We start from the raw sequence: 27,797 nt of genomic DNA, 5'->3' as shown, positions 1-27,797 counted from the left end.
TAATTTCTGCCCATGACACTGCCTGAGTCCTAGTGGAATGAGCACTAACCTGACTAGGCCATGGCTGCTCAGCATTCACATACGCAGTTGCAATGGCCTTCTTAATCCAGCGGGCTATCAGAGCTCACAACGCTGGCTCACCCTGTTTACTCCCACTGTGGAGTATAAATAGCCGGTCCTGTCTTCCTAAGAGGTTTAAAAACCGCCAATACCTCATGATATGCTGCTTGACCCCCCCCAAGGTCTGTAAAGGGCGATATTCATCCACATCTCTCTACCTGCCCAGGATCGGCAGGGAACTGATTGATTCAAGTGAAAATCCGGGACCACCTTTGGCCAAAAGGATGGAACAGTTCTCATTTGGACCGCTCCCGGAGTTAATCACAGAAACTGTTACCAGCAAGAGAGCCCGCAGTTCGAAACTCTACACACAGAACACCTTCCTCTAGTAAGTAACCTTAGGAAGAGACTACGCAATGGTCGAAAGGTGGGACCTGCCAGAAATCCAGAACCAGATTAAGACTCCACAAGGGCATCAGCAATGCAAGGAGGGACGAAGATGTTTCACCCCTTTCAAGAACTAGGCCATAACCGGATGGCCCAACAAGGGTTCACCATTCACAAAACCTCAGAAACAGGCAAGGGTCTCCACCTGTACCTTCCAGGAATTAAGAACCAAGTCCTTAAACAACCCATCCTGTAAAAATCCAAACTGAGCAGGATTTTAACCAATCGGGGAATCCCTCAGTCCTCCCATCAAGACTCAAACACTCACCGAACACGGGCTAAGGAAGTGAATAACTTTTGTGCCCGATAAAAGGTGGAAATCACAACAGTGGACTACCCACGCTTCAGCAACCAAGACCTCTCAAGGACCACACTAAGACAAAAAAACAGTCCAATCTTCAAGAACAGGCCCCTGCATAGCAGATCCTTGTGGACCATTATTCAGAGAGAAGCGTTCACCAGAATCCTCCGCAGACCTGCATACCAGCCTCCTGGGCCAATGTGGTGACACCAGAAGTACCAACCTTTGAGAGGATTAGAGAGAGGATGGAATGCCTCCCCTACAAGACTGAAGATGTTAAGGCTGTTCAGCTTGGAAAAGAGATGACCGTGAGGAGATATGGCAGAGGTCTATAAAACAAGTGGAACAGAATGGGTAATGTATTTTTTGAAAGAATAAATAACTGATTCACAAAGACTAGTAGACACTCCATGAAATTACTAAGCAGTACATTTAAAACAAATCAAAGAAAATTCTTTCATTCAAAGCACAATTTAGCTCTGGAATTCATTGCCAAAGGTTTTGTTGGTAAAGGCAGCTAAAATAGCTGGGTTTAAAAAAAGAGTGGATAAGTTTCTGGAAAAGTTCATAAACTTATTAGGTAGACTTGGGGAAGTCACTACTTATTCCTGGGCGTTAACAACATGGGATCTACCTACTGTTTGGGATCCTGCCAGATTTTTGTGATCTGTGTTGGCCAATGCTGGAAACAGGTTATTGGGCTTGATGGATCCTTGATATGCCCAGTATGGCAATTCTTATGTGAGGACTGATCTAGCAGGAAGAAAAGGAAACACTTTTTTAGACTGTCTATGGGAAACCATCAAAGCGCAACCCAAGCAAAATTGTACTATTTTAATAGCCTTTAATGTCTTATGCTAATATGAAGTATATCTGTATCATAAGTGGCATTGTAAGAGTTTCACAGAATGTACCTTACACTAGGGGCTGGACCACAGAAATTGGATGGAAACCTAAGATTTAAAACTATGCTATCTGATAAAAGACAAATGTACTGGTGTGTCCCCTTCCTTTTAATACTATCCATGCTCTCCTGAAAAATGTCAAAAGGAACAAATTAGAGAGAGACACAATAAGTTCATATAATCTTACTCCTTTGAGGTGTGATCATGTTGAAATGAAGCTTATCTGTAGTCCGTCTTATACAGTAATGGAGAAATTACTTACCTGATAATTTCATTTTCCTTAGTGTAGACAGATGGACTCAGGACCAGTGGGTTATGTGCTCTTCTGCTAGCAGATGGGGGATGGAGTCAGATTTCAAAGCAGACGTCACTCTAGATATACCCCTACAGTAACCTCAGCACTTCAGTATTCTCTTCGAAAAGCCATTGTGTATATATCTAACGGGCCGATATAGTAAAAGTCGCGGATGAGCGCCCACTCTCCCGGCACGCGTACAGGCCACTCTCCTGTGCATGCGATTTAGTATCGGCCCGCATGCAAATGAGAGCCCACGGTAAAAAGAGGTGCTAGGCACTAGTGCCTCTTTTTTTGACAGGAGCGGTGGCTGTCAGCGAGTTTGACAGCCGACGATCAATTTTGCTGGCGTCTGTTCTCAAATCCGCTGACAGCCACGGGTTCGGAAACCGGATGCCAGCAATTTAAATTTTTTTTTTTTTTTTTTTTTTTAATTTTAACTTTTGGGACCTCCGACTTAATATCGCCATGATATTAAGTCGGAGGGTGTACAGAAAAGCAGTTTTTACTGCTTTTCTGTGTACTTTCCTGGTCCCGGTACCTTTCGGTAGGTGCTAATTTCTGAAAGTAAAATGTGCGGCTTGGCTGCACATTTTACTTACTGAATTGCGTGGGAATAACTAATAGGGCTATCAACATGCATTTGCATGTTGCGGGCGCTATTAGTTTCGGGGGGGGGGGGGTTGGACGCACGTTTTCGACGTGCTATTACCCCTTACTGAATAAGGGGTAAAGCTAGTGCGTCGAAAACGTGCATCCAAACGTGGGTTAACAGTGCGCTCCACCGGAGCGCACTGTACTGTATCGGCCTATTAAGTAACTTGATTAAACTTGATTGAACTGGTTCAACTGATTCAAAACTGGAGGCCGCCAGTGCACTCAACCAATTAACGCAGACACCGGACAAACTTATCCAATTCTTTTTTAACACAGTTACACTAACTGCACTAACCACATCCTCTGGCAACAAATTCCAGAGTTTAATTGTGCGTTGAGTGAAAAAGAACTCTCTCAGATTAGTTTTAAATGTGCCAGATACTAACTTCGTGGAGTGCCCCCTAGTCTATTATCCGAAAGAGTAAATAACTGATTCAAATTTACACGTTCTAGACCTCTCATGATTTTAAACACCTCTATCATATCCCCCCCTCAGCCATCTTCTCCAAGCTGAAAAGTCCTAAACTCTATAGTCTTTCCTCATAGGGGAGCTGTTCCATCCCCTTTATCATTTTGGTTGCCCTTCTCTGTACCTTCTCCAATCGCAACTATATCTTTTTTGAGATGCGGCGACCAGAATTGTACACAGTATTCAAGGTGCGGTCTCACCATGGAGCGATACAGAGGCATTATGACATTTTTCGTTTTATTCACCATTCCCTTTCTAATAATTCCCAACATTCTGTTTTTTGCTTTTTTGACTGCCACAGCACACTGAACCGATAATTTAAATGTGTTATCCACTATGACGCCTAGATCTCTTTCTTGGGTGGTAGCTCCTAATATGGAACCTAACACTGTGTAACTATAACATGGGTTATTTTTCCCTATATGCATCACCTTGCACTTATCCACATTAAATTTCATCTGCCATTTGGATGCCCAATTTCCAGTCTCACAAGCTCTTCCTGCAATTTATCACAATCTGCTTGTGATTTAACTACTCTGAACAATTTTGTATCATCTGCAAATTTGATTACGTCACTTGTCGTATTTCTTTTCAGATCTTTTATAAATATACAAGCCGTTAAGCCCGTAAAAAACGGGCTAGATCAAACATTTTTTTTCGGTTTGTTTTCAGAAACGACACTTCTACACTTCTCCCCCTTCCCCCACCTGCCCCCACTCAAACTCCCTTCCCTCAGTCTTACTAACCCTTTCTCCCACTGCCTCCCTCCCATCTCACTGAAACCCTCTTCCCTCACTCTACCCTCCCCCCTCATTCTCACTCCCACTCCCTCCCTCCTCAGTCATTCCCCACCCTCTCCCAATCCCATCCCTCACTCTCATCCCCTTCCGTCCCCGCTCAGTCACTACGCTATGTGACTCACTCCTTCCCCTGTGGCACAGCACGGCACGTCTGTCAGAGCTCTCGACGTTCCAGCCGTCCCAACTCCCTCCCCTCTTCCCCGGCGGCAGAGGCACGGGCTCCAGCTGCTGGCAGTCTGATCTCTGAGCCTTGTGGCATCAACTAAGCACGTCGGTGAGAGATCTGTCTTCCGTACATGCGCAGCCCATCTGTGAGAGATGCTGAGCCGCTCTCTACTGTGCATTTGCTGCACGTCGGTCCGGGCTCCCTTATAGGTATGATTGAAAAGCACCGGTCCAAGTACAGATCCCCGAGGCACTCCACTGTTTACCCTTTTCCACTGAGAAAATTGACCATTTAATCCTACTCTGTTTCCTGTCTTTTAGCCAGTTTGTAATCCACAAAAGAACATCGCCACCTATCCCATGACTTTTTACTTTTCCTAGAAGCCCCTCATGAGGACCTTTGACAAACGTTTTCTGAAAATCCAAATACACTACATCTACCGTTTCAACTTTATCCACATGTTTATTAACGCCTTCAAAAAAGTGCTGCCGCCACGACCACCATAATTTTGGAGAATGTTCTGGGGGCGGTTGCTAGGTCGAAAGGTAGCGCTCGGAACTGGTAATGGTGACCCAGTATTGCAAAGTGTAGAAAAACACTGGTGGTCCTGATGGACTGGAATGTGAAAGTAGGCTTCGGAGAGGTCCAGGGAGTTTAGAAACTCTCCTGGTTGTACTGCCATTACGACTGATCGAAGAGTTTCCATGCGGATGTGTAGTATCTGCAGATGCCGGTTGACGTTCTTGAGATCCAAGATGGGCCTGAATGATCCTTCCTTCTTGGGAACGATAAAATAGATGGAATAGCGCCCCATATTTTGTTGGGGTGTGGGAACCGGAGTTATTGCCTTCAGACTGAGTAGTCCTGTCAGAGTGGTTTTCACTGCCAGTCTCTTGATGTGGGATTGGCAGGTGACATCATAAATTTGTCTCGAGGGATGCTGCGGAACTCCAGAGAGTAACCTTCTCAAATGATGTTTAGTACCCATTTGTCTGACGTTATCTTGACCCATCTTTGGTAGAAGAGGGCAAGTCGACCCCCCACCTCCTCTTCCTGTGGATGGTTCGGCCCATTCTCATTGCGGAGCACGGCTGGAGCCTGCCCCGGGCCTGCTCCTCTCTTGGTCTGTCAGTTCCGAAAGGGCTGGGACCTTCCGGAGGGTTGAGGTGCCTGAAACTGCGAGTTCCTGTAGGGTCTAAAGCGTTGGAAGCCTCTGCCCTTGGTTCTTCTCCCATAGCAACCTAAAACTTAACTAGGAACTGAACAAAACTGAGATGAAGGCAGCAGTCCAGCAGCAAGAGTGGGGCTTCCCAGTCTTTTGCAGAGAGTGTCACATGTATGATTTTTTACCTGCCGGTGAGATGTTGTACATGTACATGCGATGCAAAGAGCTCCTGGCTCTCAGAGAACGAGTCCGATCTCTGGAGGCTAGAGTGGCAGACCTGGAGGAGCTGAGGCAGACAGAGAGGTATATAGATGAGACCTTCAGCCAAGTCTCAACTTCAGACTGGCAGCCCTGGTGCTGCCTTGGAGGAAGGAGGTCTCATGATTGGAGAGCTTCAACCTGGTGCAGCAGGAAAGGATCCTGTAGCAAGGACCTGATTTCCAAGTGATGCATTGTCCTTTCGCACCGAGGATATCTCCCCAAGGCCTACAGCCCAGGAGGGAAGGGTTAGGTCGGCCGTCATAGTTGGTGATTCGATTAGGAATGTAGACAGCTGGGTGGCTGGTGGGCATGAGGATCACCTGGTAACATGCCTACCTGGTGCGAAGGTGGCGGACCTCACGCGTCACCTAGATAGGATTTTAGACAGTGCTGGGGAGGAGCCGGCTGTCGTGGTACATGTGGCACCAACGACATAGAAAAATGTGGGAGGGAGGTTCTGGAAGCCAAATTTAGGATCTTAGCTAGAAAGCTTAAATCCAGAACCTCCAGGGTAGTACTCTCTGAAATGCTCCCTGTTCCACGTGCATGTCACCAGAGGCAGGCAGAGCTCTGGAGTCTCAATGCGTGGATGAGACGATGGTGCAAGGAAGTGGGATTCAGTTTTGTTAGGAACTGGGAAATCTTTTGGGGAAGGGGGAGTCTCTTCCGAAGGGATGGGCTCCACCTTAACCAGGGTGGAACCAGACTGCTGGCGCTAACCTTCAAAAAGGAGATAGAGCAGCTTTTAAACTAGAACAAAGGGGAAAGCCGACAGTCGCTCAGCAGCGCATAGTTCGAAGAGAGGTGTCTTTAAAGGATACTAATGATGCATTAAAATTAGGGCATCCCAACAGTGAGATTCCAATAATAAGAAAAGTAGTCCAAGTGCCTGTAACTAAAAACTCACCTGAGCTAAAAAATTCTAACTTATCCCTATCAATTAAAAAGCAGAATGAAAATACAAACAAAAAACAAACTTTGAAATGTTTGTATGCTAATGCCAGAAGTCTAAGAAGTAAGATGGGACAATTAGAATGTATAGCAGTGAATGATGACATACTTAACTGGCATTTCAGAGACTTGGTGGAAGAAGGACAACCAATACGGCAGTGCTATACCGGGGTACAAATTATATCGCAATGACAGAGAGGAGCACCCGGGAGGCGGTGTGGCACTTCATGTCCAAGATGGCATAGAGTCCAACAGGATAAACATCCTGCATGAGACTAAATGTACAATTGAATCTTTATGGGTAGAAATCCCTTGTGTATCGGGAAAGACTATAGTGATAGGAGTATACTACCGTCCACCTGGTCAAGATGGTGAGACTGACAGTGAAATGCTAAGAGAAATTAGGGAAGCTAACCAAATTGGTAGTGCGGAAATAATGGGAGACTTCAATTACCCCAATATTGACTAGGTAAATGTATCATCGGGACGTGCTAGAGAGATACAGTTCGTAGATGAAATAAATGATAGCTTTATGGAGCAATTGGTTCAGGAACCGACGAGAGAAGGAGCAGTTTTAGATCTAATTCTCAGTGGAGCACAGGATTTGGTGAGAGGTAATGGTGGTGGGGCCGCTTGGCAATAGTGATCATAATATGATCAAATTTGAATTAATGACTGGAAGGGGGACAGTAAGCAAATCCACAGATCTCGTGCTAAACTTTCAAAAGGAAAACTTTGATAAAATGAGAAAAATAGTTAGAAAACAACTGAAAGGAGCAGCTACAAAAGTAAAATGTGTGCAAGAGGCGTGGTCATTGTTAAAAAATACCATCCTAGAAGCACAGTCCAGATGTATTCTACACATTAAGAAAGGTGGAAAGAAGGCAAAACGATTACCGGCATGGTTAAAAGGAGGTGTGAAAAAAAGCTAGTTTAGCCAAAAGATCTTCATTCAAAAATTTAAAGAAGGATCCAACATAAGAAAATTGGATAATGCATAAAAGTTGGCAAGTTAAATGTAAGACATTGATAAGACAGGCTAAGAGAGAATTTGAAAAGAAGTTGGCCGGGGAGTGTGGAGGAAGGCGGTCAGAGAGCTGAGAGGCACCCGTTAAGCTGCAGGAGTGCAGCAAAGAGACCTACCACTCTTTCTCTGCGACGAGGTGAGAAGCGAGCCCAGACCAAGTGGGCGGTCCCGAGCCGTGACATCATCAACGGGCGCCACTGGGACACTAAGATCGTGGGCCCTGCGGCGCGCAGCCACCAGCGTGCTGCCAAAGAGGCGCGCCCCTGGTAGAAAATTTATTTTATTGGTATAATAATGGGTAGGAAACGGAAATCAAAGAATTTTTCTTCATCTCCAATATCTTCGGTGCCGAGAACGACAGGACCCATGGATTCCCACATAATTTGTATGGGGGAGTCCATTGTAGAGGACGTGTTAGAAGGAAATTCCCATTCGAGGATATCCTTAAGTCCTAGGTCCTTACAACCTCCTATACAGCCAAGAAGGGTAGGTGCATCTGAGGCTAATAAAGGTATAGACACCATGGGAAGTGCAACCCCTGTTGAAGTAAAGGGGCTGTCAGTACCAAGTGGGAATATACAATTAGAGAGTACGAGTGCGAGTGAGGTGAATGCAGTTGCCAATACAATAATTAAATGCCCAGGCATAATTTTTAATGCAAGTGATGAAGGATTAGATAATGAGGTAGAGCCAGAAAGTGTGTCATTATTAGATCTATGGAGGTAGACAACTAAAATAGATAAGAAATTATCTAGCTCTGTCACTAAGATCCATACTTTCTCTGTGGAAACCAGGGAAAAGTTTGTGGAGTTAGAAGATAGGACTAATAAAATAGAAACTATAATTGGGAATTTGAACCCCACAGTTAGCAATATTCCAGCTATCGTTGCATCATCTATTAAGGATAATCTCATTTTACATACTAGAATTGAATTATTAGAAAATGAGTTACGATCAAGTAATCTTCGATTGTTAAATTTTCCGAGGTCTAGATTAATCTCTGCCTTTGAATTATATGAAAAATATGTAGTTGAGATATTATCCTATGATTCTACACAGATTCCTTTACTTTCTAAGATGTACTCTATCCCAAAAGGAAGAACATTACTGACACAGGAAGGAGGAATAGATATTATGGAAAGTCCTGGGGTCTCTACCTTTTTAGAGGACTCCATGGACAATATACCTTCTAGAGCAACGTTGTTAATATCCTTTTCTTTAAGACAAGAGAAAGACCTATTTTTCTCAAAATATTTTCAATTTAAAGATCAGAATTTTTGTGGTCAGAAGATACAGGTCTTGGAGGTGGAGGAGAGAGAAAGCGCCGAAGTAGAGGACTCCTCTTTGAATACTAACTTGCCTTATTCCGGGAAAGGAATCCCCTGCCCGTAGAAGGACTTCCGTATGCGGCTGACGCCATCACGTTCAGCACTAAGAGGGGAATAAGAGCTGACTCCTTTCGGCATGTCGCCAAAGGGGCGCGCGGCTTTGTTGAAACATCACTGGAACTGACTCTTGTAAAATTGCAAAAGTAAGTACTTCAAATACAATTTCGAATATCTCTCCGAAGCCTCCATCTACTCATAAAGGCATTAAATAAATAGACTTGAGGAAAGGGGTTAAGAAGTTAATTTGCTCGAGATCATAATTTTTTCCTAAGAACATGCCTCACTCTAAGCTGAAGGCTAAAATCAGGGAGATGGCGGCATCTACCCCTGAATTGGAGCCTACACAATCTCGGATATCAGCATTCTTCTCCCCTACAACAGGATTATTACCGGAGAACTTGGCCACAGTAAGTGCTGGTGGAGAGCAAACACCAGCCTTAATGGCCGAAATATCCTTGAGCCCCGGAGCACCGAATACTCCTCCTCCACCTCTGAATATTGCCCCTGATTTTTTAAAGATTCCATCTATGGTGCAAGAGGGAGAAGGTGAGGGACCTGCTACATTGGGGAAATATGAATCGGAACCAGCAGGAAGCACTTACCCTGCTCTGATCAAACAGACAGTAATAACAATGGACACTTTATGGGGGGGCCATAAAATCTTTGGAGGAAGCTGTGATAAATTTAACTAAAATTACAACGGATTCAAACTTGCGTTTTAATACTATTGAATCTTCTATTGTAAATTCTGATGCTGAAGTGGAACAATTAGAAAAGAGAATGGATAAGATGGAGAAACATCAGCAGAAATATGTAAAGGCAGAGATTGTATATGAGAAAAAGTTTGAAATGTTAGAAAATTCATTGAAATATTTAAACCTTAGGGTATTAAATTTTCCTAAACAAGATTTGGTAGCCCCTTATGATATGTTCAAAGAATATTTAGTTGAAATTTTGAAATTTCCTCAACAATCATTACCTACTATCTCAAAGATCTATTATGTGCCATCAAGAAGAAATTCTATAAAAGAAAAACATCTGCAGAAAATACATTAAATTTAACTGCAATAATTGAATCTGATATTGATTCCATAACGAGAAGATCTGATTCATATGTGTAGTTATCTTTTGCAGTAGATAGAGATGCAATTTTCAGGGCATTTATGCGTAACCGTTTAGTTAATTTTCATGGTGAGAAGATTTGGATCTATCCTGATCTCTCAAAAATGACTCAGGTTAGGAGAAAAAAATTTCTAGGTTTGAGATCGGAGACAGAGGCAAAAGGAGGAAAGATGTTGTTGAGATATCCTTGTAAATGCGAGGTTGTCTATCAACAACAGAAATATATATTCTTCGAAACATCACAGCTTCGTGTGTTTCTTGATTCAATAATCCCAGAAAATGTAGCGGAAGAATCAGTGCAGTAATTAGAGATCCAGTTGTACTCAATAATTCAATGGTTATATCAGTGGGCATGCCCAAAGATTTGCCTCTGATTGCTCAATTTACTTTGTCTTTATGAGTTATTACGTGATGTATATTATTTCCTTTGAATATATAGATGTGATCTTATTTGGTTAATGATTGTAACAATTAACTTATCTCTATACATCTATATTTAATGAATGTTATAGTAATGTTTGAAATGCAAAATTAAAAATTTAAAAAAAAAAAAAGAAGATACAGGTCTTTCCTGATGTCTCTCGTGCTACTCAGGCACGTAGAAAACAGTTCTTGTCTTATAAACAATCAGTGTTAGATATAGGAGCTAGTTTTTATTTGAAATTCCCCTGTAAGTGTCAGATAATGTATCAGAACAATAAGTTTGTGTTTACTGATCCATTGCATTTAGAGCGATTCCTAAGGGATAAGTCATCAGTAGAAACGGTGGAAGTATAGGAAATTGGTTGTAATTAGAAATGTATCAGTATATCTGACCTACCCTCCCACTCTCCCTAGATGTGGGCTAGATATCCTAAGAAATGAGATTTGATAATAATGTGAGATTTTTTGTTTACCTTTGAATTCTTGATTATTTCATTTGTTTAAAATGTTATATTTCAATAAATAATAAATTAAAAAAAAAGAAAAGAAGTTGGCCGTAGAGGCAAAAACTCACAATAAAAACTTTTTTAAATATATCTGAAGCAGAAAGCCTGTGAAGGAGTCAGTTGGACCATTAGATGATCGAGGGGTTAAAGGGGCACTTAGAGAAGATAAGGCCAACGCGGAAAGATTAAATGATTTCTGTCGGAGTTTACTGAAGAGGATGTTGGGGAGGTACCCGTACTGGAGAAGGTTTTCATGGGTAATGATTCAGATGGACTGAACCAAATCATGGTGAACCTAGAAGATGTAGTAGACCTGATTGACAAATTGAAGAGTAGAAAATCACCTGGACCGGATGGTATACACCCCAGAGTTCTGAAGGAACTCAAAAATGAAATTTCAGACCTATTAGTAAAAATTTGTAAGCTATCATTAAAATCATCCATTGTAGCTGAAGACTGGAGGATAGCTAATGTGACCCCAATATTTAAAAAGGGCTCCAGGGGCGATCCAGGAAACTACAGACCGGTTAGCCTGACTTCAGTGCCAGGAAAAATAGTGGAAAGTGTTCTAAACATCAAAATCACAGAACATATAGAAAGACATGGTTTAATGGAACAAAGTCAGCATGGCTTTACCCAAGGCAAGTTTTGCCTCACAAATCTGCTTCACTTTTTTGAAGGAGTTAATAAACATGTGGATAAAGGTGAACCGGTAGATGTAGTGTACTTGGATTTTCAGAAGGCATTTGACAAAGTTCCTCATGAGAGGCTTCTAGGAAAAGTAAAAAGTCATGGGATAGGTGGCAATGTCCTTTCGTGGATTACAAACTGGCTAAAAGACAGGAAACAGAGAGTAGGATTAAATGGACAATTTACTCTGTGGAAGGGAGTGGACAGTGGAGTGCCTCCGGGATCTGTATTGGGACCCTTACTTTTCAATTATTTATAAATGATCTGGAAAGAAATACGAGTGAGGTAATCAAATTTGCAGATGATACAAAAGATAGATTAGTTAAAATCACAAGCAGATTGTGATAAATTGCAGGAAGACCATTGTTTTTGTTATACTGAGTTTCATGATAGGCATCACATCAACCCGGTTTACAAATAACAAGGAGTGTAAAGCATAACGTAACGTAAAAAACAATATTTTCAATAAGAACCTTGAACTTTAAATACAGTGAATCAGAAAAAGGGAGAGGGAAAGTTACAAAAAACAAGGAAAATAAACTTGGGATGGAAGGGGAGAAATTGAACAGCACAATATTTACATTTCAGCCTATTGATACATTAGAATAGCAAGTGAAAAAATAAGACTATGAAACGGTACATAGGTAATCAAATGAATAAATATGACACAGTTGTGAATGGTAATAGTATGATAAATATTCAGCAGGAATTAGTGAGAGAGGGTTTGAGGTTGGTTGATTCGTGTTTACATTCCATTATTGCATACGAGTTAGTGCTAGTGAGAGGAGGTTTTATTCAAGGCTTGGAAATGCTTTTTTGAAAAGCCAAGTTTTTAGTCTTTTCCTAAATGTTAAAGAGCATGGCTCTTGTCTCAAATCAGGTGGGATCGAGTTCCAGAGAGCTGGACCTGCTGATGAGAAGGCTCTGAGACTCAAGGATTTATGTTGGTAGGTTTTGGCCTTTGGAATTTGGAGTGACTCTTTGTAGAAATTAGCCACTTTGTAGAAATTAGCCACTGCTATTACTAGCAACGGTAACATGGAATAGACCTTTTTTTGGGTACTGGCCAGGTTCTTATGGCCTGGATTGGCCACTGTTGGAAACAGGATGCTGGGCTTGATGGACCCTTGGTCTGACCCAGTATGGCATGTTCTTTTGTTCTTCTGGGAGAGGGACGCTGAGATCTTTTATTCCTATCCTCCGGTAGCCGAGGCACTGGGGATTCGCCCCACTTGCTGGCTAACTTCTCCAATTCGTTTCCGAACAAGAGAGATCCTTTAAAAGGAATTCTTGTGAGATTCGTTTTAGATGTCACGTCAGCAGACCAATTCCGTAGCCATAATTGTCTTCTGGCTGCCACTACCGAGGCTATGCCTCCAGCTAAGGTGTGCACCAGGTCTGAGCTTGCATCCTTCAGGAAGGCTGCTGCAGGTTCCATCGTCTCACCGATATACGTTCCAGAGTTATTTGCCTTTCGAGAGAGAGAAGCAAACAGGAACGGTGCCACCAGTGCGCAGCAGGACGCAATCTGCAGTGTCATTGCTGTTGCGAAGGCCTGCTTAAGGATGGATTCCAATCGTATCCTGAGTATCCTTCAATGCAGCCCCTCCCTCAAAGGGAATCGTTGTTTGCTTTGAGACGGCACAGACCATGGCATCCACTTTCGGGAAACGCAGGTGTTCCTTGGTTGCTGGTTCTAGAAGGTATAGGGCTTCCAAGGCCCAACCCCCTTTGAAGCTGGCCTCCGGGGCATCCCACTCCAGGTCAATGAGTTCCTGGATGGCTTCCATCATTGGGAAGTAACATGAGGCTTTATGAAGGGACACCAGGATAGGGTTCTTCTTTTGTTCCGCCATCGGGTCCATGCCTGGAATACCCAGAATCTGGGAAACAAGGGCTTCTCCTTCCTTGTGGAAGAAGCAAAGCATGGTTCGGTATGGTTCCAGGCCTGGAGGAATTTCTCCTTCTTCCAGGGAGTCGCCATCATCATCATCTGAGGTGTCTGGGTCCCTGGCAGGGAAATTCTTGGTTAGGCAAGGCACGTCTCAAGGCATCCGAGCAGGGCCGGGAGGATCTTGTGCTTCCGGCAGGGTTGAGTCCAGGGCGTAGCCAGGGCTGATTGCGCCTGAACGAAGGCTTGCAGCCCTTGGAAAAATTGTAACCAAGAGAAGGTCCCTGGGTCCATGTTAATCCCAGGGGGAGTCAGGTTGGAGCCCCTGAAGTGCCCTCTTGTGGAGAAGTCATCACAGAGATGCATAGTTCTGGGAAACTATCGTCTGTAGTAGTTCCAGACCCATCCCCAGACAGTGAGGGACCAGGCTTTGGTTTTCTCTGGGCTTCCTCACAATGCTGGCACAGGCAGGACTCCAGTTCATGCTGCGCGGCTCTTTTGTGGCAGGCTGTGCAAAGAGCGCCTTCTAGCCTTCTTGGGTGCCGGTGCCATTACCTCTAGCTTCAATGCGTGCGTGTAGTTGTGTGCGCGGGGTGTGCTCAGTTGTGTGTGTGGTCCAGTTGTGCGCATGTCTGTACTGGACGCGCACAAGTTAGGCACATCGGCTGCCTGGCCTGCCCCACGCATACTGCCGGTTGAGAAGGGAAGATGGCGCCGATGCCCCCGCGCGTAAGATGGCACCCACGAGGGTCTCCACGTGGACCCCTGCACTGGATCGGGGCCTAGCCCAACCAGGGCTGCTCAACCCAATCAGTGCTCCTTTTTACCTTGCCGGAAAAGAAATCAAATCAGTACGGCAATCTGAGCCTCGGAGACCAGACACCTGAATTTAAAGTTTTCTGCTTACCTGGTCTCGGCGCTTACCGATCAAGTGCCGGGACGGTCTCCAGCTGTGGGGGGAGAGGGCTTTACCTTAACCGCCATGCTCGGTTGTGCACCCGCTGCCTTTCAGCCACTCTGGGGCTAAGTCCACGTCAGGAACCGGCTACCGGACCAATGCACACCTCTGAGGAATATCCAAAATCACCTCAGGAATTCTCAACTGGGGGAGGGACCCTTAGGTTTCACCGCAGGAGGGCGGGACTCGATCATCTTTAAGGAAAATTTTCTTTTTCTTTCTTCTTTGCTGTAATTGTTAACACTATTCTAATGTGTGGGATAGTGTCCGCATCTGCTAGGAGACGAAGAGATACTGAAGAGCTGATGTTACTGCAGTCTAGAGTGACGTCAGCTTTGAAATCTGACTCTGTCTCCCATCTGCTAGCAGAAGAGTACATAACCCACTGGTCCTGAGTCCAGCTGGCTACACGCTAGGAAATTTGCAATTATGAAATGTTAAAAGAAAAAAGCAATTGCTTAAAAATGCAATTTGCATGATGCTAATTGAGAAGGATGGAAGCTTTCAGGACTACAAAGGCACCATCTTCAGGTATTCAATAGTTCTAAAATGTGTGCATCTCTATTCATTTGTTAACTTTATAAAATGATTTCTAACAAACTATCTTTTCTTTTAATTGATTGTATTTTTTGCAGGCTAACATGGGTTCCTTTCCTACTTTCAGAATTATGTGATATTGATGTTCAGGATTTCAGCATGCTTCACAGGGAAACAGCAGTTAACGGTTATGAGGCCAAAGAATATTCTGACATAGCGTTACAGTACAATGTTGCTAGCCTCTTATTAAAGAAAATTGCCTGCTCATATGCCTTAACAGTAACAAGCTAACAGCATCATGACAATTGTAAGTGTATGCTGTGCCACTAGGGGTTGCTAGGAGAAAGGAAGCAAAGTAATGCTGGGAGAACCTGCCTAAGCCAAGTTCTATTGTGTATACTGCTGGTAGTAAATGTTCTGATTTCACTAAATTGCCTCCAACATCTTCTTAAGTGAATGGCTGATGCCTATGACAAAATAATCTCATGAATATTTCTTTCTTGAAAAGGAGAGTCAAAAAGGTATTGCTTTCTTTTTTTGAATAATATCTTTATTCGAGGATGTACCAATACAAAAACAGAGAGCACGAACATCCAAACAAAACGGTAGAGTACAATCCTTCATTTTAAAAGTTTCAACCCCTAACCCTTCCCTCCCCTTCCTCCCCCCACCCTATGTCATACAGCAAATTCCGTGGAAAAACTTGTTGAACAACAGTGTATGAGAATAAGAATGGTAATGACACCGATATCCATCAACTAACAAAAGAAATGCTATACTCTAATACAAGATAATATAAATACAGGTACTGTCAGGGAAGCGCCTACAACCCTGGAAAGAGACCGGCAAAACACCGTTATCTGCAGAGTAGTCAAGCTCGTTACATCCGATATGTGAAGCTCCTAAAGCAGAGACAGCCGTTGTCGTCTTTAAACCTTCTCTATCTCCAATGGAGCCAACACTTGGATCTGAAGAGGTAAGGATGAATAATAAGTGCCCCAAATCTCCCTGAAGAAGCATTTTTTCTTATAGGAGAAGCATTTGTATTTAGACCCATATTCCAGTTGGTAAAGTCCAGTCAGCTGGCTATACCACAACGATTCCGTAGGTGGTTCTTGATCCAACCATCGCAGCAGGATGCATTTTTTAGCAATAAGACATGCTTTAGATAAAAACAGAACACTGTCGACATTTATACTGCTGTCCCCACAATCATTATTCAGGAGGCAAAAGGAGCAAGACCATTTAATGTCAGTGTGAAGAAGCTGCGAAAGATAAACTCTTATGCTCTCCCAAAAGGTTTGTATTCTAGGACACTCCCACATACAATGGATGAAGAAAGCAGGCGAAGTCAAGCACTTAGGGCAGTCCGGGGAGGTTGCAATTCCCATTTGATGGGCACGAGCCGGAGAATAAACGATCCGATGAAACACTCTTTGCTGCAGCTCACGCAATGAAATACTGCCAGACACTTGGTAAATGGCGGCATAAGAATTTTTAAGCATAGGCACAGACAGTTCTTCAGCACAGTCTTTAGACCATTTCAAGCATAAAGTGTCGTAAATGTCATAAGAACTTTTAGCACAGTAAAAAGCATACAAACATGACAAGTTTCCCGGTGGATGTCTATCTAAAGAATAATCAATGACAAAATTAAAGTCACCCCCTATAATAACCGGGTGGTCCCCGATAGTGGTAAGAGAGGTCAGTAAATCTAAAAAAAAACCATGTTCATAAACATTTGGGGCATAGACCGAAGCTAAAATAATAGGTGAACCCATAAGGAGACCCCTTACAATGATAAAGCGTCCCTCCGGGTCTGCTACCTGCTCTAGACATGTAAATGACGTATTTTTATGTAAAAGGATTGCCACCCCCCCGGCTCTTAGATGTCCCCGTAGCATAGTAAAGTTGACCTACCCATTTTTTTTTCAATTTTATTATCTCCGCTGGAAGGAGGTGTGTCTCCTGCAAAAATGCTATCGTAGTATGTAACCTATTAAGCCTAGTGAGAACTTTTTCACGCTTGATCGGCGTACCCAAACCAGCCACATTCCAGGTTATAATCTGTTGCCCCATTTTAAATAAGCAAGCATAAGGGGTAAGGCTACACCACGCCTCCCTAATGTGATAGCCTGAAAAAGATTTCTTTGGCGTAGCGTACGTCTACTATTATCAAAGGCTATAGGCGCTCCCCAGTACCCATCTTCACCATCAAAAAAGAAAATAAGGTATTGCTGTATCATAATCACACGGAATTTAGTTATACAAATTTGTTCCCCTCTTTCCCTATTCCCCCCTCTCCCCGTTCTACATCCATAAGTATCCCACACACATACACAGAACAGAGGCATAACCCTTCTATAGCCCCTGAACCGTAAATGGGGTTCCCAAAGGGAACAAGAGCACGAGGTGACATAATGTGCTCAGCCATCCACCCATCCAATACTATAATGCTGACAAACCATGAAAAAATCGAAGAACAAGAAACAAAAAAGGAAATTCCCCATCTCACACCCCACGAAACTGCAAACAGGTCCGGTTCAGAAGGACCAAAAGAAAAAAAAAGAGAAAAAATTCAGCGCAGTTCAATGAAATCCATAAAATAAGTAATTACATTTGGGTACCGTGTGAGATTCAATATAGACCAACTGGTTAGGATTGGCAGGCATGACCCACCATCCAAACAGACATCAATGAAGAAAAGCGATGCCCTCAGAGAAGTGGAAGTCCTTCAAAATTTAAAAGAACATCTTGTGGGGAAGCCAACTTTTCATGACGATGTTGCCGCATCTGGACCTTGCAGAGTGCGAGCATAACTCTGGGGCTCGCTCGCCGATGTAAAGATTTTGGTAGAGCCTTGGTGAGAAATTCTTAGTCGGGCCGGGAACAATAATGCAAACCGAATATTCTTCTTGTAAAGATCAGTGCAGATCCCCGAGAACTCCTTCCGCAGGAGAGTTACCCTAGGAGAAAAATCCTGAAAAATCAGGATCCGATGATTTTCATAGGATAACTCCCTGGCTTTTCTAAAATGCTGGAGGACCAGGGATTTGTGGGCAAAATGCAGGAACCTGGCTATGATTACCCGCGGCCGACTTCCCTGTGTCCCTTCTTCTCTGCGTCCAATTCTGTGTGCCCTCTCAAGCAGGCCTCCCGAGGGAGACGCCAACGATGGTACCACGCTGAGCAGCCATGCCTCAAGCGATCTGGAGATATCCACGTCAAGCAAAGCCTCGGGGAAGCCCACAAATCTAAGATTATTTCGGCGTGACCGATTCTCCAAGTCGTCAAGCTTTTCATCTCTATCTTTAGCCGTCTTTTCTAGCTCGTCCACGCGGCTTTCCAGGGTCCCTATGTCATCCTCCGCAAGCGATACCCGCCCCTCAACTCTTTCTACGCGGGAGTCGATTTCAGCGAAGGAGGTACGTACCTCCGCGATTTGTTCCGAGAGCTGATGCAGGCGACTATCGAGAGCCGAGACGACCGCATTAGAAATTTTGTCTTCTAGGGATTCCTCCACTTTGTCCTCCCCCGAAGTGAGCTCGGCCGCCATCTTGGATTCCAAGGCTCGCAACTTCTCCTTGTCCTTTCTCACAGCTCTCGTGGCCATAAAGTCACCGAAGCTTTAATGTATGCAGCGCTGTAGTTTGGTCTAACGATGTCTGCAAGATGGGAATTTAGAGTCAGCGCAATGCGCAATTTGGAAGCGAAATGGCTGGGTGGATGGCCGGAGCTCAGTCAGCACGCAGCTACTAAGCCCACCACATCACGTGCTCCTCCAGGTATTGCTTTCTTATTAACAATTACTACTGTACAGAGACAAAAATTAAGTGTCTGTGGTAAATAAGCACTGAATACTTGTAATCCTGCCCATTTCAAAGACATTTTTAAATTAAATGTAAGTGATCTGGGGGACAGGGAGAAAGAACTGTAAATATAGTGGGAACAAGAAAATTAAAGACATACCGGTGTATCTTTCTTGACGGGTTTTGGTTTGACCTCTGGCATTCTTTTTCTGAATTCAAGCAGCACTTCCTTACAGTCCTCCAGATGAGCTTCAGGTTCCCAGGTATCATCATCAGAAGTGTATCCTTTCCACCGAACTCTATATAAAATCTCACCCTAGATCATAAAAACATTAACATTTAAAGATGGGCAGAGAGACCTGTTAATTCCATTCAACCCCATCTGGCTTCGGAAATAATTTTCAGTTTATGCCACCACCCAGGACCATGGTTTATGTCGTCATTTCACCTTACCCCTTTGTTTTGTTTATTGTGGGATATCACTGCAGCTCCACATGTATCTAAATCAATTCTATACATCAAGCAGATTCAAGCTTTGGCATTTGTCTGTTACCAGATCACATACCTGATTTTCAAGTTAACTAACAAGCCATTCTACACTCAATCATACCGCTCTTGATATTGCGGCACACAACTACAGGATTTGTCAGCTATAGAAAATGTGTGAGAGCTGTACAAAACTAGGTAGAACTCCGACAAATAGGGAAAATTCCTTTCATACTGAAGTTCCACCTTGTTTCTCTCAGACCACATCATAAAAAAAGAGTTGCATGGCACAGAACGGTAAAACAAGTTCCATATTCAAAAGTATTTAGCCGGCTACCTCAAAAATTAGCTAGCTAAATGAATATTTGGGCACATATCCAGCTAAATTCTAGCCATCTAATAAGTTAGGTGGTTAGAATGAATCCAGCTAAGAGGGTTATTTACTAAGCATTTTTACTATAGGCACAGAATGGCAGAAAAGCCTTAGTAAATCAATGATTCTCTGCTTCTCTACTTTCTATTGCAGTAAAAAATTATTTTAAGCAGCTAGTTAGCTTATGTGAAGAATTTCCTACAAACATTTGTTAACCTAAGCAGAAAGTCAAGATAAAATCAGATTATTGCAAGCTTAAAATTAGAACCTAGGAGGTAGATTTTAAAACCCCTGCGCGCGTAAATCCTCCTGGGACGCGCACAAGTCCCGGGGCTTCGTAAAAGGGGCGTGGCGGCGGGCCGGGACGGCGGTCCCGAGTCCCCCGGCACTGCAGCCTGTGCCGGGGGATGCCGGGGCGGCAGGCGTAACTTGCCCAACAAAGGTAGGGGGGGGGGAGATGCGGAAGGAAAGTTCCCTCCGAGGCCGCTCCGATTTCAGAGCGGCCTCGGAGGGAACGGAGGCAGGCTGCGCGGCTCGGCGCACGCAGGCTGCCGATTTTGCACAGCCTCGCGCGCACCAACCCCGGATTTTATAAGATACGCGCATACCTTATAAAATCCGGTGTACTTTTGTTCGCGCCGGTGGCGTACGTTTTGAAGATCTACCTCTACCTGTGCATGCACAGATTCTATAGCATACATTATTTGCGAGCTAAAGAATCTGTGTTACAATAAAATAAAGTAGGGGGACTGAATAGCTTTGTGTATTAGCAGAGGCTTTCATAGCCTTTTGATTTTAGGTTATTAGTTCAAATTTGGCTCCTGTGAGAGTAGAAGCATGAGCACATTTTCAAAAAATGCAAGTTCTAGTGAGAAATTTTGGGAGGGGGGATTTAGCTTTATAAAACTCAAATATATGTAAATTGGATGTCTGCACATTTTTTCCAAGAGTCCTGTAGGAAACTTTGTTTATCTTATATGCATTCTTTTTGCAGCAAACCATTCTAATAGGTAGTTTAAATCTAATAGGTGGCTCAAACTTCAACAAAATATTTCTAGGACACAGCTATTACCCTGGTGGAAGTAAGAGAAAGAAAATGCATTTTCAGCATACAAAATCAAACTTCTTTTTTAAGGTTACAGGGAATGCTGAGCAGACAGGGCAAACTACCTTGTGTTTTCTTCAAAGTGATTACCCAGCACTGACAACTAACATTTAACTTTTATATTGGTTTTCATGGTATATTTTTCCACTTAGTAACATTGTAGATGTTGATAAATAAGGCCCATTTTGCTTGCCCAGGTACCCTTAGTTAGAACAAGGTAGGCAGGAACATCTCCCAGTTGTCAGCCATACAAGTTTTACAGCTGTGGGAAATCACTTTTTTTTTTTTTTAACTTCAGCTTGGGGAAAGTAGTTAACATTTTGCCCAGGGACAGAAAAATATTAGAAAATTTGAAAGCCTCTGCATTCTTAAATCCTGTCAATGTTTTGGTTATTACTACCTCTGCTAGTTGCGTTTTCAGACCTCTATCATGCCCCCTGCCCCCAAGAAAAGAATTATTTCCTCGTATTTCTTTATGCATTAACAATGCATATTACTACCCAAGAACCTTATATTTACTACCTAATGCTTAGATGTATTATATATTATGGTCAGGTGCGACCTTATGGAGCAAAAAATATGGTATATATTTGTATCTATAAGAGAGAGAAGAGAAAACTTGTGCATCCCTCTCCCACTAATCTACGACAATCCCAAGGTAACTGGAAAAAAACATTCTTAGGCATGAAGAGATTGAATCCTTATCAGTTTTAGTTTTTGGATATTATTATTTTGTGTCTGCTGTTTTGAAACATTTTATTGGTATTTGGGCAATTTAAAACATTTTATATGAGTTTTTAATTATTGGATCTTCCATTCATCAGCTGTTTTGAAAATTTATTAGTATATTTATACTATTATGACTTATGTATATATTATATTTCTTGATTTTATTGTTTAATGTCTGAGGATTGGTGATGGCTCTGTTTTTCCATTGTTGCACGTCAGAGTCTGACTTGTTCTGGTTTCCAATTCAGTTTTTACCTGCATGTTTCTATTTATACTTTATGGCTTCTTTATTCTGCATGTGTGATTGAGAGCCTGTGTGAGAGAGAGAGAGCTTGTGTGTGACAGAGAAAGGAGAAAGTTGCAAGCAACCCCTCTCCTTCTACTCATTCACAACAATCTCAGGGAACCTGGAAATTGAACGTTTCCAGGTATGGAGAGGAGAACTTTTTTAATCATTATTTTTAATTACTGGGTCTTTGTGTCTGCTGTTCTGAAATATTTTATTGGTGTCTAAAATTTTTTGAGTTCTTAATTATTCCATTCATTAGTTTTGAAATCTGTTCTTTTTAGTGTGTTTTTTCTGCTATTGATTTTATATTTCTTACTTTATTTTGAGGACTGGTGATTTCTCTTTTTCCTTTGTTGCACTGCATACAGACACACTGGCTTGTTGAGTTTCAGTTTAGTTTTCGTCTGCATGTGTCTATTTATGTTTTATGGTCTCTTTATCCTTTGTTAGGTGAGGGTCTGCACATGTGATTGAGGTGAAATATGCAGCTGTATGTAGTTTCTAAGCAGGGCTCTATAGCAGCCTGGCTTGTTCCATTTTCCTAATAGAAGTATTGGAGTTTTAAGGCCTGGTGTAATATTTTCAGTGTGGCCTTTTCTTAGGAAAGGTGGGAAAAAGGTTGAGAACCACTACTGTAAGGCATGTACTGGGATTTCAAAATGAAATCTCAATGTGTTGCTTGCCGAACCTGCCCTTTTGTGGCATGGGTAAAAATACTTTCGTTTCACAACACAGGTATTTTATCCACAGAGGGTAGAAGTGCTTCATAACCAGGATAAAACTATTTGCAAATTGTTCTTCATATATCAGTGTGATGCCTATACATTGTTCTGTTAATGATCTGCAGAAGAACCTGCAGAAGAACATACACATTAGAATCATAATGGTGGAAAAAGTTTTCAGAAACTTCATATAACAATATCCCTCAAGAAAGAACATATAAATTAGAACAAAGCATGAAAGATTTTAAGGAAAAATTTTCCATAGGGTGAGTTCTTTGAAGGTTTATGAATCCAAGTTAATTTGAAAATTTGATTCTGCAAGGTTCGCAAGCACTAAAGCACCCATGACTTTGCACTTGCTTGAACAGCAGGAGGGTCTGTGTGGGAAAGTGCACACAGGGATTGAAAATAAAATCCTTATGACCTTAGGCAAGTCACTTTACCCTCCTTTGCCTCAAGTACAAACTTAGGCCTGGATTCACCATTCTACCACAGAACGGTGAATCCAGCGAAAACGGGGGGCAGGGGGTGAAGGTGGGGCAGGCCTGCAAGAGCTGGCAGCCATCGCACCACTGCGGTGTTATCGCTGCCAGCTTTCACACCCAATAGCGCCACCATGAAAGGCGGTACTATTGGGTGCTCTACTGGCGACGATAACGTGTCTTACCTTATCGCCACCTGCGAAGACATCGCAGAGTCTACCCAACTCCTCCCCTCACCACCCCTAACAAGCTATCTCACACAAAACGGGACTTTCCGCACGCGATAAGCCTTAGAAAATGACCCATTTAGATTGTAAGCCCTCTGGGATAGGGAAATCCCTAGAGTACCTGAATGCAATCTGCTTTGAAGTGCTGAAAAAAGTGTGAAAAGCAGAATATAAAAATCTAAATAAAATAAATAAAATAAACTCCTGTGTATGCTTTTCTCACTTCTGGAAATGCTTTGTGAAACTTGGAGGCTAAATTTAGCCACTGAAGGGCATGTAATTTTCAACCTTAGTGACTCCTTAGTGACTCAGGTAAATCCTTTTGAAAATCATTATCTAAAATGTATGAGCTCACTAGCATATTCTCTGCAAACTATTTTTTTTTAAACATAATTACAACTGGACTTATAAATGAGTAAGTGAGAAATACAAAAGTTATAACAAAACTGTCAGCCAGTTTTCATCATGTCTTAAAATTCCATATCTTGCCTTTCTTGGAAAGAAAGAAAGAGTGACTTGCTCTGCCACTGTGATGTCTTATTGTAATTAAAGACATTATCATTCTACTATTTTTTCTAGTGTTTTAGCTGTTTTTATAAATGCCAACATTCTGGATTTTTGGTTGTTCAATTTTTTAATACCTAATAAGTACATACTTGCTTTCCTACATAGGAACGTTTACTAATCCAAAAGTAAACGGAACCCCATGCAAGCAGCATAGTGAGTATGAACAGGATACAAACTGAAGACCACAGACTCAATGAAGTGGTTTACAGAAAACTAGTATGGCCATAAACATTTTAAAAAGTACAAATGTTTTGGTTAAAAAGAGAAAACCATATATAAACATTAGGATAAAAGGAGGAGCATCAGAAATCAGAAGCACTATTTGTTGGCTGTGCTCGAGGAAACTAAGAAGAAAACACTGGAGATCCAAGACACCCCGAATAAACAAGGAGCTCAGTTCTTACGGCACCAAGCTTAGCACGAGCAGCTGGATGCTCAGGTCGGAGGAACTAGTGGCAGCCATCGCATAAGGAGCTCTGCGCTCCCTGGGCACAAGTTGTCACGTTTTTATTTGCTCTGGCGAGAGGCCCTTGGAAACCCCTCACTACTGCGCCAGGTGTGCTATCTGCACGGCGGCTACTCACCGCTTCCGTTTTGAAGTCGATAATCTTCTCCACCTCGTAGACATCCTCTTCATCGTCCTGCTCACTATCCACTGGCTCTGCCTTCGCTCCTGCACCTGCTGGAGACTGGAGCGAATCATCCGCCTCACCACCCCCCTCAGTGGAATCCTCAGCCGAAACCGCCGCCATGATGGCCAGATCGAGAAAAAACAAAAGCTAACCTGCAGTGTCGACGTCCTTCGTCGGCGGTGCCTGCACCAATCAGCGGCTTCGGCTCGGAGGGGGTCGGTGAAGAGTGATTGGCCGACTGAGCTGGTCAATCACCGCGACAGCCAGGGCGAGAACTGGTCGCAGACGAAATGCGTAACCATTTCGTCAGCTTGTGTCACTTTTTGTCTGGCCGGAATGCTCATGTTCAGCGGTAAAGCAAAATTGGTTGCCTACTACTACTTAACAGTTCTATACGCGCAGCGCTGTACAAACAACACTTAGACAGTTTCTGCGTAATAGAACGTACAATGTAATGAAGACAAACATATAGGGGGAAAAGAGATGTAGGGAGTTTTATATAGTAAGACTATGGTTAAAATTAGGAATTCAGGCTGAAAGCGGACTCAGCTCTCTTTAGGCCTGCCCTGGATAGGTGTAGAAGACAGTAGAATGTGTGGAATTCCAGCACAGAATGGGGGAATGCTTTTCTATGCGCATCCCCTACCAACTGTTTTCCACTTTGAATTGTAAGAATCTACAGACTGTTTCCCAGCTACCAAGAGAATCCTGGACACTAGTTGGGAACATATATATGATGCAGCAATGGCATGTTCAACATCCATGGTGCAACTGTCAGCCCTGAGATGTTGGGATATAAAAATGTCCCTCCAGATCAGCTCCCTGAATGATAAGACAAATAAGCAACAAAAAACACACTTGCCTAGGCCACACTGGAGTTATCAGAATCAAGGTCCTTCAGTCTCCCTTCAGTTTTGTCAGCGTTCTGGCTATTGATGGAAGAGATGGGTAAATAGAGAGGAAACTGCAACCACAGTGCACAGAGACCACTCCCTGTCCCATGCTGTTTTTTGCTTCCTTTCTAGAGCAGAACTTGCACATCATTTTGCTGTCCTTTGTGTTAAACAAGTCGAACCAGGGTGTGCCCCATTAGAAAAATATTTTGCTAGCTATTTGTTGAGGGACCACTCGTGGATCTAAGATTAGGCTGAGTTTGTCTATGAAGAAATTCTGGGACGCTGGTAGACATATTGTCCAAAGAAAGATACCATGTTTCAGCGTTCAAGGTCAAATTCTGATTGACTTCTGTTCCTGCTTGTTCATATAGAGACCTGGTTGAATGAAAATCCCCTTGTCTTACAGGATATGTTGGAATGGTACCAGCTCTAACCTTATACTTCTCTGAAAAAGGTCCCTTGGTGTGAGCAGACATTTTGCATGTGAAAGCCTTGCATGTAGGCTCCCCAGACCATAAGTGATATATATGTCTGTCATAAGGAGGAGCTGATACGGTCACAAAAGGAATGAATGTTATGAGTCGAGGTTGCTTTTGAGAAACTCCCACCTCATTTTCCTAAGTGCTGAGGTGATCACGCTGTTATGTCTGAGAATAGGAAGACTTGGACTACTGAAAGCTCAGAGACCATTAGGCCTGGCTCATATGTAATGTGAAAAAAACAAAGGGCTGTAGCTGCACTCAGCATCAATAATACATGAAAAATAAGTGCAGAAAGAGTTTATTGGTCCACGTGTAAAATTTCATCAATAAAGATTAAATATTTCACAAAGCGGCAACTCCACTGTATACACATATGTCTTTAAAGGGTCCCCTGATATGGACTCCATGTTTTGCCGAAAGGCTGCGTCTATATGTAATGTGGCCATCATCAGTATCTGAAGCATGGAGGCCCTATGTTGTAAAGCTTTGAGGTAGGATTTTGTTAGCATAGTTTGCCTTTTGCTGATGTTATTCAGTGTTCTTGAATATTGTTTTCCCTCTTTAGGGGGAGGAAAACTGGCTTTTTCTGTGTCAAGGCTTGTCCCAATAGCCAGTGAGTTGCCACCCTATGACATTTGTTGTAGTTTACTATGAGACCTAAACTTTGCAGAAGGTAAATTGTCAACGTTAGAGCTTCATGTATCAAGGACTTCCAGTTGCTTTTTATGATGAAATAATCAAAATATAGGAACAAGAAAACATCTCGACTTCTATGGGGGCTGCCACCACCACAGGAACTTTTTAAAGACAAATGGTGTTGCTGGCCAAAGGAGAGGATCTTTTACTGGTAGTGGCATTTTCTTACCCCGAATCTTCTGTGGTCTGCATGTATCAGGATGTATGTCTATACTGTACATCATTGAGATCTAGAGAGCACAGCCAATCTCCCTTGTTCTGGAAAATCAAGATCATGGGAAGGGTGAGCATTTTTAACTTTTTCTTGAGCAGGAATTTGTTCATTGCCTTGATATCCAAAATAGGACGGAAGCTCCCTGACTTTTTTTTGGAGTAAAATCCTAAGCCTTCCTCTGAGAGAGAGAACAGCTCTATAGCTTTCACATTAAACAAGCAGAGATGTCTTGATCTAGCAATGTGATTTCCTGGTGGTGTGTCACTCCCTTTCCTGATGGTTTCTTGGAACGGAGAGCCTGGAATCTTAACAGGTATCCTTGCCTGATTAGTTAAAGGATCCAAGAGTTTGGGATGATCTAAGGCCATAGGTGCACTAAGCGTGTTAGCCGGCCACCAAAGACCCTTGGTTCAGCAACAGGCTGTGGTCTCTGTGACAAGTCAAAAAGAAGGCTTGGGCTGGGTGTTCAAGTCCAGCCCCTTGGGTTTAGGATCATGCTGTTTTGTTCTCTGTTGCTGGTTTGATCTGGCATGAAACAAAGCAGCAAATTGAGATGCATACTATTCTCGATTGTAATGTGGTTAGACATTCGGCACTGAATGCTAAGAGTACTTTACATTAGGAGGTTGTTCCTGCAGGGCAGTACATGAGGTTTATAAGATACAATGGTGGTTCTTTATCAGGTCCACTGTTCCCTTACATTTTGCTCCAAAAAGGTTTTCCCCTAAGTATGGCACACTGGAAGGCTATCGTGAACATCCTCTTTCAAGCCTGAAGCCCTAAGCCAGGCCATTCGCCACACTTTTATAGTTAGGACTAAGTATCTGGTAGCTCAGTCAAAGCCATCAGATGCAGCCCTCATCAGGTCGTTGCCACATTTCTTGCCCTCCAATACCAGGGCCTGGATGGCTTGAGTTTGAGATTCAGAAACTCTGTTTCTTCAACTTTGTCTTACATTCTTTCTAAGATGTTATGAAGGTATTGTACCATGTGCACTTTGTATGCTGCTATCTGTAGTATTAGTTGAATGAAACAGCTTTTTTTTTTTTTTTGCAAAGGAGTCCAGCAA

General features: G+C 42.8%; 1 protein-coding gene across 2 annotated transcripts in view; it reads right to left on the bottom strand.

Annotated features, from left to right (window-relative positions):
* MPHOSPH8 (M-phase phosphoprotein 8) overlaps nt 1-24,626 on the bottom strand; it is a 248,377-nt gene extending 223,751 nt beyond the window's left edge. The window contains exons 1-2 of one of the 2 annotated variants that reach the window (XM_029602497.1): nt 24,393-24,626; nt 18,989-19,144 (exon numbers count right to left, since the gene is read on the bottom strand). In XM_029602497.1, coding sequence (XP_029458357.1) covers nt 18,989-19,144; nt 24,393-24,560 — 324 coding nt within the window. In that variant the 5' untranslated portion in view covers nt 24,561-24,626. The remainder of the gene's footprint in view (nt 1-18,988; nt 19,145-24,392) is intronic. The other variant, XM_029602498.1, reaches the window with a different exon arrangement.
* Between the last annotated feature and the right edge of the window lie 3,171 nt (nt 24,627-27,797).

Source organism: Rhinatrema bivittatum, chromosome 5, assembly GCF_901001135.1.
Source record: "Rhinatrema bivittatum chromosome 5, aRhiBiv1.1, whole genome shotgun sequence".
Classification (NCBI taxonomy): domain Eukaryota; kingdom Metazoa; phylum Chordata; class Amphibia; order Gymnophiona; family Rhinatrematidae; genus Rhinatrema; species Rhinatrema bivittatum.
This window is presented reverse-complemented; position numbering and strand designations above follow the sequence as displayed.